At 36.3% G+C, this 10,957-nt stretch overlaps 2 protein-coding genes and 1 long non-coding RNA gene across 8 annotated transcripts; 2 read left to right on the forward strand and 1 right to left on the reverse strand.

Annotated features, from left to right (window-relative positions):
- Positions 1-2,553: 2,553 nt before the first annotated feature.
- LOC106328477 lies at positions 2,554-6,155 on the forward strand. Of its 6 annotated transcripts, none has more exons than XR_001267608.1 (5): positions 2,555-3,091; positions 3,214-3,289; positions 3,456-3,727; positions 3,819-3,876; positions 5,498-6,152. It is a non-coding gene; the product is annotated as an uncharacterized LOC106328477 (long non-coding RNA). The 6 variants fall into 6 exon arrangements; XR_001267609.1 differs by having other exon boundaries at positions 2,557-3,091; positions 3,456-3,517; positions 5,498-6,155; XR_001267606.1 differs by having other exon boundaries at positions 2,554-3,091; positions 3,456-3,876; positions 5,498-6,151.
- Positions 6,156-6,407: 252 nt separating this feature from the next.
- LOC106328476 (mediator-associated protein 2-like) lies at positions 6,408-7,706 on the reverse strand. The gene is made up of 5 exons (XM_013766924.1): positions 7,643-7,706; positions 7,402-7,555; positions 7,256-7,334; positions 7,103-7,186; positions 6,408-7,024 (listed from the first exon to the last, which is right to left on the reverse strand). Exons 2-5 carry the CDS (start codon positions 7,516-7,518, stop codon positions 6,681-6,683), a joined length of 624 nt encoding a protein of 207 aa, XP_013622378.1. The 5' UTR covers positions 7,519-7,555; positions 7,643-7,706; the 3' UTR covers positions 6,408-6,680.
- A 226-nt stretch (positions 7,707-7,932) lies between these two features.
- LOC106331413 (50S ribosomal protein L15) lies at positions 7,933-9,391 on the forward strand. Its single transcript, XM_013769761.1, has 4 exons — positions 7,933-8,374; positions 8,544-8,627; positions 8,702-8,791; positions 8,919-9,391. The coding sequence occupies exons 1-4, from the start codon at positions 7,970-7,972 to the stop codon at positions 9,183-9,185; spliced, it is 846 nt and encodes a 281-aa protein (XP_013625215.1). The 5' UTR covers positions 7,933-7,969; the 3' UTR covers positions 9,186-9,391.
- Positions 9,392-10,957: the final 1,566 nt, after the last annotated feature.

Genomic DNA, 10,957 nt, shown 5'->3' on the forward strand with positions numbered 1-10,957 from the left:
ATGAACCTCTAAAACTTCTGTAACACTCTTATCATCCAAGACCTCAGGAACATCTGGCTCTTTTTTCACATTCACTTGAGACAATGTAGGAGCAGAAACCTTCAGATGTTTTGGTAGCTTCCAACTCCTCTGGAAACTTAACTTGCCAATTCTCTGAAAAATTAACTTCTTGGTCTTCAGCTTCCTTAGCTTTGGGCGTTACCGGAGTCTTAAACTTGGAATCCTTTGGAATCTGAACATCAAAGGTTTTTGGAGTTTTGACATCAGAGAAGAAGTATCAAGCTTTGAAACGCCGCTTTTGTTACGAGATAGATTGGTTATTTCTTTTTCTATTGCCTTGTCCTATAAGTAAGAGAAATTACTAATTAGTAAACCCTCCATAATTAATTAGAAACAAATATTAAGTAATAAAATTAACCTTCTGTAGATGAAGGCGTTATGGAACTGAGGCGTCGGCTTTAATGTCCTCATAAATAACACCTTCTCACTCCTCACATAGATTGATCATTGACTGCATCCTCAATCAATTCCATTGTGTTAATCTTCGACTATAAATATGCATGTCTCATGCCTTGCAATTCATCACCTCAATCATGTCAATGTTAGATTTCTAAACTTTTACCTCCGCTCTCCTCCACTGGAGCTGGAACTGCGTAACTATTTCCCTGCCGCTTTCCATTCACCTTTGGATGGAGAAAAAGCTTCGGCCGAATCTCCGTCCGGACATCAATTAATTGGACAGAGTATGTTTCGCACTAAGTTTTTTTATTTGGTTCCGTACTATCAAATTAGTGATTTGTTGGCTTTATGTCAGAGTGCAGGATCAGTTGAAGAATAAATATATCGCTTGGGATGACTTCCCATGGAAGTGACCTTCATCAATTGAACTATCTTAGAGATGGAAGATGATTAAAAGTACATTAGAGGTGTGGACAAGAGCTTTTACAAGGAAGATACTTCCGTGGCAGGTGTTTGTCTCTTCCTTCTCGAGCTACTTCTCTACGTGTAATTCACCATGACTACTCTCCCCTCTGCTTCCATGTTCCATATGTCCATGGGTTTCTTGATTTTCGTGAGTTCCTCTTCTCCTTCTTCGTATCTCAGAATCTAAAAAATGAACTTTTTTGTGTTACATGCTCATGTTCTCTTGCAGATTCTGAAAAAAAGGAGGGATGATAAGCATCCTTTCTATTCTCAGGTTTCGTCGTACCGTTGGCTAAGCTTAAACCATGCTTCTGTTTTTTTCAAAAAGTCTCTAGCTTTGCTTTCGTTAAATACAAATACTTCATACACGAGGTATAAAAGGCCAATTTTTTTTACCTTAGTTTATTGTGTCTGCCGGATCTCAAGCTTTGTAATATATGGCGTTGAATCTACATTTGTCGTCTAGGATTTGGTTTGGTGGTGTCATTTAGGTGTTCTTGCTCACCTTCCTACCATTGGGTAGGTAAGAACGTATGAGCTTCTCAAAATCTCTTTTGCAACTATTTCATAGTGTGCCTACATTTGCATTTGATCATTAATGTGGAATGTATGGTTTGTCAAATCTCAACAGCATCATGTGGATGGTCTGAATCAATATGAGGTTAGACGGTCGTTTCAGACGAAAGAAAACCAGGAGCAAGTTATCACTTTGCTTAGGAACTCTGGATTTACGTGGGAGTAGAAAGTGACGTTGCTTGAACATTTGTCAATTTGTCAATAAGACTTTTCTAATACAGCAGGAATTTTTCGTGTTACAAGCTCAGGTTTCAACAAGGATTTAGGCCAACTATGAGTTCTCTCAAGCTCCTATATGTTTCAGTTGGCCCTCACAGAATATATGTTCTATTTGCATGGATCAGATTAGGCCAAAAATGCTACATATTTAAAACAAAAAAGTGCAGGCAAAGCACTAGGGTTAGGTCGATCTAATTTGCTCCATCAGATTTTTAGAACATATAATTTTGTTTTAAAAAAAATATAGATGATGTTTTCAGTCAGATCGAGATGTTTACTAGATGTGTGTGTATATATTCGAGTACAAATTTTAAAACACCAAATATTATTCCAAAACAAAACCCCCTATACAATTCACACACTATCAACTATATAAACATGAAAGAATCGTACCCTTAATGCAGAAGAGGTCTAAAATAAAAGACAAGACAGCAGTTGAAGAAAACGAGCTTGGTGTAACAAATATCATTTATACTGAGTTTTTCAATAACCTCCACTAACAATAGGTCTGTGTATCCACGATCACTAAACTTTCATGTATATAACTAACAATTATTTGTGCTTTCAAGAGATCATGGCTAGAGAAAAACGGTTCAGAGTGTAACAAAATGTTTCTAAAATGCGGAAGTCTCAAACAAAAATTATGGGTCTACCAACGGTTAAGTCCAAAAACTGTTGCAGTACTAGCAAATAGGGGCTATGTATTAGCTTTTCTTTTATATTTTATTAACTTAATTTTACGTTAAACTTCTAAGACCATCTTCATTGGGAGGTTTTAGTAAGGGGTTCTTAGAAAAAAATTAAAAAAAATAAATCAGAAAATACATAAATGGAGATAAAACTATAGAACCGCCTCTAAACAAAAAGAGGTTTTGGAACTGCTAAAAACCCCATACGTGTCATGTTGGTATCAGCCGTCTATCTCTTCTCTCTCTTCCTCGATGCTTTTCTTTTCTTCTGAGAAATCTCTCGTCTTGCTCTCCTTCTCCAAATCCGTAGCAGCTAGAGAACCTCGACGAAATCAGACTGGGACTCAGGTCGGATCTCGATATCACACGACTCGTCGACGATATCGAACGAATCGATCTGCTGACGAACGAGACCTTTCTCTACTAAGTAGGCTGATATAACGGTCCATGCGTCCTCCTGTGTAATCTCCTCGTCGTGAACAATGTAAGGCTGGTCCTGTTCGTACTCCATCTTTGATCTCCTCTCGTTGAAGATTGAAGAACAGAGCAGAGAGGGAGAAAGAGAGAAAAGAGAGAGCGCGACTTTGTGGAGATGATCTCGATCTCTCATTCAAATGGATCTTTAGAAGAGAGGATTTTCAGAACAACTATTCAAGGAAGATACTTGATCTTCGATGATGAAGGTCAGCAACTTCCACTCCAATGAAAGATTCAATTGTTACAGCTTTTAATCTCTCTTTCTGACAAGAGATTTAGATAGAAAGACTGGTTCTGTTAAAGCATGAATGATGATTCTTTGTTGTAGGCAATGTGTGTGATGCTCTGTCTTTGGATTCTCGAACCCGTTGTTGCCCATTGAAAGGAGAAAGATTCTCTTGTCAGTAAGTCATTTTAGGAGGATCATAACCTTTGATTGAGGCAATAATCTCCTGCAAGTCTTGTATAGATTGATGTCTTCTTAACCAGACAAGTTTGATTCTGACTTTGTTGTTTTGCTTGAGTGTATATTTTACATTTGCAAAATCACCAATCTTTTATCTTTTTCAGGGACATACATGACTGTATTTGATTTTTGTGCCGGGAGATGTCGCCATAGTTCCGAGAGTGTGGTAAGCGATTCACTCTTCATATTTTTTTTCTTTTGCAAGTTTCTTGGGGTTATGTCAGTGAAGAAAATTAGTGTGCAAGTGAGTTTTTTGTTTGAAACTGATGGGATGCTTATGAAAGTGTAATGATTATGACCTGAAACTTACATGTTCATGAAAATGCATACCACATCAAGTTTCACCATTGTTTTTCTCTGACTTCAAATGCGCCAGGTTAACTTTTGTTAGCTTACTCTTTCGTTCAACTATTGTTTAAACTTCAAATGTTAAAATACATTTTACATTCGTTAAATAACTGAATCAGGTGCTAATCTTACACAAGTCGAAACAAGACTTCTTAGCATTGAACCTATTCTCATCAAGTAAGTCTCACCAACGTTAACCTTGTTGTTGTTCGACATTGTCTTTGGGTCTCATGTGTTTTGTATATTGTGCATATGAACCTATTCTCATGCTTTTCTTTCATGTTTGTTTAAAATTTGTAATTATAAATTTATATTTCTATTTTTAACATGTTCTTACGTCATATTTGTTTAAATTTTATGAAATCCAATAATTTATAAGTTTTGTAAAATTTAAATTTAATAATTCAACTTCTTAAAAAAAAAAATTTAAGAACCTCAAAGGGATTCTCCCATTGGACCTTGAAAAACCTAATTACATTAACAAAGGTTCTAAATTTTATAAAGTACACAAATAACCATTAAATTAATCATTAGAACTCATCAAAAGTTCTAACCATTGGACATGTTCTAAGAACTCCACGCTCAACATCCCAAGGTCCTTGGAGTTTTTTGACAAAATGTGAGTCCCACTGATGTGTGGATCCCACAAAAATTTTAAAAACCACTTCCAAAAATCACCAAATAAGGATTGGAAATTAGAGGGTTTTGACACTGTTTGCGGACCCTACCAACACGTGATGGTCCGTGATTGGCTTATTTATTTTTATTTTTTTTTAAGAAAACAAAAAAAAAAAAAAAAACCTAAGTATCGCTTATGCCATAATCATGGTCTTAGTTTACAGTCGTATTTACATTGTTCGTTTATAAAATTTATAAAATTGCTAGACTCCATACCAAGTTACCAACCTACGATTTACCAAATATGTCCGCCGATTTAATAATACGACACCGCCAATCATCAAATTAAAAAAAAAACATACAGCTTGCTCACGATCCCTAACTAAAATGTAACACCATTTAAAATACAAGAACATCACATTCATTTCCCACCAAACAAAGAAAAACCAACACAGAACAGCCCATTCATGACAATTCAAGAACCAAACCTACAACCCCATCTACCAGAAGTTAAAAACAAATCAAAACCCCGCGCTTCGCGGAAAACCCCTACTTAAGTAATAAAACTAACCTTCTGTGTAGGACATGCATTAAAATGGGGAGCCCTTAAAATTAAGTAACATTGATATTTTTTATATATCCCCAAGAATAATAGTAAGAAATGAAATAAAGACCACTAGTAAATAATATATATGACTTTCGAAAAATGAAAAAACATTGTTATAATGTCCCTTGTAGAACTATATTTTGTTGGAAGTCATGTTGTAAAACGTTATGGAATATTTGGTATAAGAACTTATAAATAAATGATTATCCGTAGATTAAAAATGTAAAAGAAAAAAAAGAATATTTGGAATATTTTGGTCAATTCTCTAAAATAGTTTTTTTTTTTAGTTTTTATCACAAAAATAGCTCTCAAAAAATAAAATGACCAAAATAGCCAATTTTTGTTTTGAAAATTTTAATTTCAATTTTTTATTTTTAAAAATTTGAAACTCATCCCAAAAACCCACCTCTTAATTCTAAACCCTAAATCAAAATTAGTTAACCCAATGGATATAAATGCATATTTTACACTTTAATAAAATCTATTTTGGTTATTTTCCTATTTTTTTTTCCGAAGGCTATTTAAACCAACAAAAGGCTATCAATGGGAATTTATCTTTCTTTTTTTGCATAGGGTTACCTCATGAAACAAGAGACTGAGAGATTGACGTTTCCTGTGTTCTTCCTCCACTTCGTCTTCATCTTCAATGAGAATCTCTTTTCCTTTCTCACAGCGTCGTGCCGCCGCAGCCTCTGCTTCGTCCGGAGCATTGTTCACGCTCTTTTTCACCGGATCACAGAGACTTTGATACAAAAGTACTTTCTCTCTCTCTCTCTTAAAATTCTTATCTGTCTTCCGAGAGATTAGAGAGACAGATGATGGAAGTGGAGGTAAGGGATGGTCAAACAAGAGTTATGTCCGATAAATTCTCTGCGGCCACCATAGAGAGACAAAGATTTTATAAGGTTTTATGGTAAGGTTAAAACAAATATTCTCATTCATAAACGACGTAATACTAATTTGTTTTTATAGTGAGTATTTATTCGGATATATATTTCAGCTGTATAGTCAATATTTTCTTGGTAGTGAATTGAGCAGAGGATATTACGTAAAAAGGGAAAGAAATAACATGCAGGGATCTGATTCTCCAGGTTCGCTGATTAGTGATTATATATATACATTTGATTGGTATCTCGTTTGTCCATTTGCATTCAATAAGAAAAGTCCTACTGAATCCGTATTGCCATTAATCAATGCTTAAAATCACGTTTAAGCGAACGGTCATCAAGAGTCGTACCAGATTTAAGCTGAATAACAAAATCTTCTAATTTCAATGATTAGTACAATTGGATAATTACGGAAATAAATGGAACCAAGGCTCATGAAAATATTTGATGTTGGGGTTTTATAAGACGCTGACCCAAAAAGAAAATTGAAAGAGCTTGACAGCCCAATATTTATTAGGTCGCCGGTTTAATCCGATTCACTACAGATGCGTTGAGACTTGAGGATGCTGCTACCATGTAAACCAACCTCACAAGGCTTCTTCATATTCAAAAGGGTGACTTGCTGATTTTGTAGCGTTCTGGAGTCAATTTTAGAAGACTCCACAACAATAACTCAAACCACAGATGCTTGAAGACAACAAAGAACAACAAAGCAGACATAGCTTTTGTTGATACTTATACTATGATTAAAAAGCTGCTAACTTTGACCTTGTTACAAATTACAAGGAAGCTAAAAAGCTTGTACTTGATATAAAAGAATGTGGCCAAATAAGTTAATACTGGTTTGCTTATCGTTTACATAATCGAAATTAATTATCTTTAACCATCAAAAAACTAGACTGTCTTATAAAAAGAATAGTTGCTGAGCCATGATGTTTGCTCGAGGAGGGCTCTGAGTGCTTTCTCTTTGAAGACATGGGAGTCTTGGTGGAGGAGCTAGGAAAGACGCTCTTCTGTCTGCTGGATGTTGAATGTCGAAGAGAAGACTGTCCGCTTTTACGCCGGCTACTCTGAGCTGGATTAGAGTTTCTAACAGAAGAACTCGTCACTGCTGCTCCTGCAAGCTTCTGTTGGGTTTTGACCTTCATTGTCTCAAGCAACTCTTCAGGTTCAAGGAAACGAACTAAAGAAACTCGCCGGGAGATCTTCCCAACTGCCATTAAACAAATAAGAAGAATTACTGAACACAAGATTAAGACACAATTCTTATGAAGGAATGGGAGAAACGTACCGATTTTCGATTCTTTTTCAGATGGTATGATCACAGTTGCATCAGCATCTTGAGAAGCAAAGCTAACAAGGTCAACCTCTTTACCTATCAAATCAAGAGGAAGGTTAAACAAAGGTAATAAAGCAAACTTTAGAGATCAAAACTAAAACATACGGTATGAATCCTCGAATCCTCCCAAGACTCCATCTTCATCTAGCTTAACCTTAAGCTCCTTCGCTTCTATTTCCGGAAACTGAAAAGATCAAAACTTTCGTTGCTACTAAATCGAAAAGGAAAAACATTCTTTCTCCAAAACATACATGACTTATAGGGCACTGGATAAGCCAAAGCTCCTTCGCTCCCGTCACATCAAAGTCAAGGAGCGACTGTAGTTTACTGACTTGGAACTCTTCTGAAGGTTTGTAATCCAATGTCATCTCTACCCCAACTCTCAGCTCTCACAGTTTCTCAAACCTGTAAAAGGATTGAAGATAGCAACTCAATTTTACTAGTTCCTAGCTCCTACACGATCAAAAATCGCAGTTACAGATAGACGATAACCTGAGAACGAAGGGTTGCTCTTGCTCCGTCGACGGCGAATAAACGAGAGAGAGTAGTTATCGGAGATACTCAATGCGACGATGACCTAAACCCTTTTATTTTAAATGTAAGTTCGCTCAAAACGACGTCGTTCGGTGAATTGGCGGGGAAAATAAATTCGGTTATGCACTTAACCGGACGGTTCAATTACGTCAGCCTTGGGCTGAGAATACTGGGCCATAAAGAGGCCTATGAAATGAACGAAGAAGCCCAATGATCCAGAACTGAGATCTCATAAACCCTAAATCCCAAATCGGAATCTGCGTGCGTGTTCCTTAAACGAAGAAGATGATTAGAAGAAGAATCTCTTCGATCATTTCAACATCCCTCTTCAATTCCTCGATTCATCACTCCGCCAAGCCGAGATTCATCGTCTCGTCGCCGCTTCTCCAATGCCGTCGATCTCCGATCCTTACTCAAGTTCCTAGCTTTCCGGGCGGAGTTTCGTCGTTTCAGGGAATGAGGGCTTACAGTTTGTTGAGCTTGAACGATCTGAGAGACAATGTGCCGAGAAAGCTCAAGACGAGGAAAGGAAGAGGTATTGGGTCTGGCAAAGGTAAAACCGCGGGGAGAGGTCACAAGGGGCAGAAGGCGAGAGGGACGATGAAGTTTGGTTTCGAAGGTGGGCAGACTCCGTTACGACGCCGTTTACCTAAACGTGGCTTCAACAACAAGTTTAAGCTCCATTTTCAGGTTAAAGCTCGCTTCTTTCGGTTCTGAGATTTGTTTCTACGGTCTGGAACTCATTAGATTAGGCTAAATCTGAGAATTAGCTTCTTTTTGAATCTCATTGATGTTTTGTTTTAGCTGCTTGTAATGAAATAGATGATACTGTCTGTATATGGTTGTTGTGTTGATGCAGCCGGTTGGTTTGGGGAAGATCGCTAAACTCATAAACGCTGGGCAGATAGATTCACATGAGTTGATCACGATGAAAACGCTCAAGGTTTGGTCACACTCATCACTCTTTTATTCACATGTGTCTCTACTTCTTACTGAAACATTAGCGCTGATCTGCAGGATGTGGGAGCCATAGGAAAGCAAATAGAAGACGGAGTAAGACTAATGGGTCGTGGTGCTGATGAGATTAAATGGCCCCTTCATTTCGAGGTTTCCATTTGAATTATCATGTTTTGCTCTGCACTGTCATTTGCATTTTCCCTGTGGTGCCAAGTCATTGTCATCAGTCCATGAGTTCGCTAGTTTAATGTGGGCGGAGTGGCATGTTTTACTACAGGTTTCGAGAGTGACAGTTAGGGCTAAGGAGGTGGTGGAAGCAGCAGGTGGATCAGTGAGAAGAGTGTATTACAACAAATTGGGGTTGAGGGCATTGCTTAAACCGGAATGGTTTGAGAAGAAAGGAAGGTTATTGCCAAAAGCAGCGAGACCACCTCCTAAACAACAAGATCGTGTCGATAGCATTGGACGTCTTCCTGCTCCGAAGAAACCCATCCCTTTCTATGCAGCTGAGGAAAGCAAAGTTGAGTCTCCTGTTGGATCATGATTTCGGTTAGGCTTTTAACGTTTGATGTTTCGGTTTAAGTTGTTTCTTGTTTCTTGGTCTTGTTCTTACAAGAAAAATTGAGAATGGTCGATGGACCAAATAATGTCATTCACGTTTAAAGTTTTTATGGACTTAAATCCCAAATTAGAATGATTATTATTGATTAGTAGATAACTGTATATATAATGGCCAATTGTTAAATCAAATCTCAGAGATGATTTCTTGTGCAAAAGCAATAGAAATCTATCTTATAATGGTTTACAGACTCTAACTTACAGTGACTTTCTCAAATGGACTGTCAAAGGATAATTATTACCGAATATCAGGAGTTATTGATAAAAAATTATATTATACTACCATAAAGAGACAATTATCAAAAAGATATAGGGTTGGAGTTGTTCTTTTATAGCATGTTTTGAAAACAATTCGTTCAGAAAACAACATATAATTTGCTAGACAGATACAGAGTGATATACAGTAACCTACTGTTAACTTTGCAAAACAGAAAAACATCTTTTACATGGAAAGTAGATTTACAAAAAATAACTGATACTTTTTTTTTACTTTGTAGTTTCCCATAACTATACTGTGTGTAGCAGTATTTTTAATAACATCAGCAGTAACCGCCGTGCGTAATTCAGCTAACTTACAGGAAAGGAGAATGATTGCCTGAATTTAAACGACAGAGCATGAAAAGAAAAAGTTATTTTTCGAGGTTTCAGAACACATTACTTTAAATAAACATGTAATGATGATGACTATATTGTTAATTATAGCACTGATCATTTAAAATAACTACACAAGAAAAGAAAACCTCTTTCTAAAAAATCGTGGATAAATAAGCAAATGGATATGAAGATAGAAACGATGATTAAGAAGCAAAATGCTACGCAGACAAAACCATTCCCTTCGCTTTTACCATATTTATGAAACATTACCTTCCTTTAGTTAATTAATCAGGACGTGTTTTTTAGTACTAAGATCCGTGTCATTGTTCTTTCTCTTAGACAATCATGATAAACATTATTTTATTTTTTAACTACGAAACCGAACGATTATGAAAAATACAAATTTTAGGGAAAAAGTCTGTAAGGGTGATGATTGCATTGTTAGATTTGTAGAATGTCTAATAATTAAAATAAGTTAAATGACGATACTAGATGCATGTATGCAAAGCGTTGTTGGTCCATCACATTGACAATTCGCGATTGACATTTCAAAGAAATTGGTTACAAGCAAACAAATAAGAAGATCCCAAAGAAGTCGATCATATATCTCAAGACCAATCTGTATCAAACTTTATAGTTACACCATATATTTCAGTTCTCTTTAAAATTAATCAATTGGCAAACTCTTTTACAACATGCATAACTAGTCCTCAAACAAAGTCGGCCCTTACACTTTGATACGTGCAACAATACAAATTCCTGTTACAAAAATAAACTACAGCTTCCAGTTACAAGTTAATCATACGATTATTATTATTTTTTTTGCCTCGTTGATAAGAATCAAACCAAAAACACATTTTTGGGCATCTCAAAAAAAAAAAAAAATCAAAACCATTTACACCAGCTTAAAATTCAGAAGCAGGGGGTAAAATAGGAAAACCAAATAAAAGAAAGAAGAAAAACAATTAATAGAAAACTAAATAAAAACGTACGTAGGTGACCTTTAAAGCTTTTCACGGAGAAGATCGATCCCAACTAAGTAAACCGATATCATTGTGTTTTCTAGAGGGACCAGAAGCTGGAACAGGGAAGTGACGTGGTAAG

This window comes from Brassica oleracea, chromosome C3 (genome assembly GCF_000695525.1).
Source record: "Brassica oleracea var. oleracea cultivar TO1000 chromosome C3, BOL, whole genome shotgun sequence".
NCBI lineage: Eukaryota > Viridiplantae > Streptophyta > Magnoliopsida > Brassicales > Brassicaceae > Brassica > Brassica oleracea.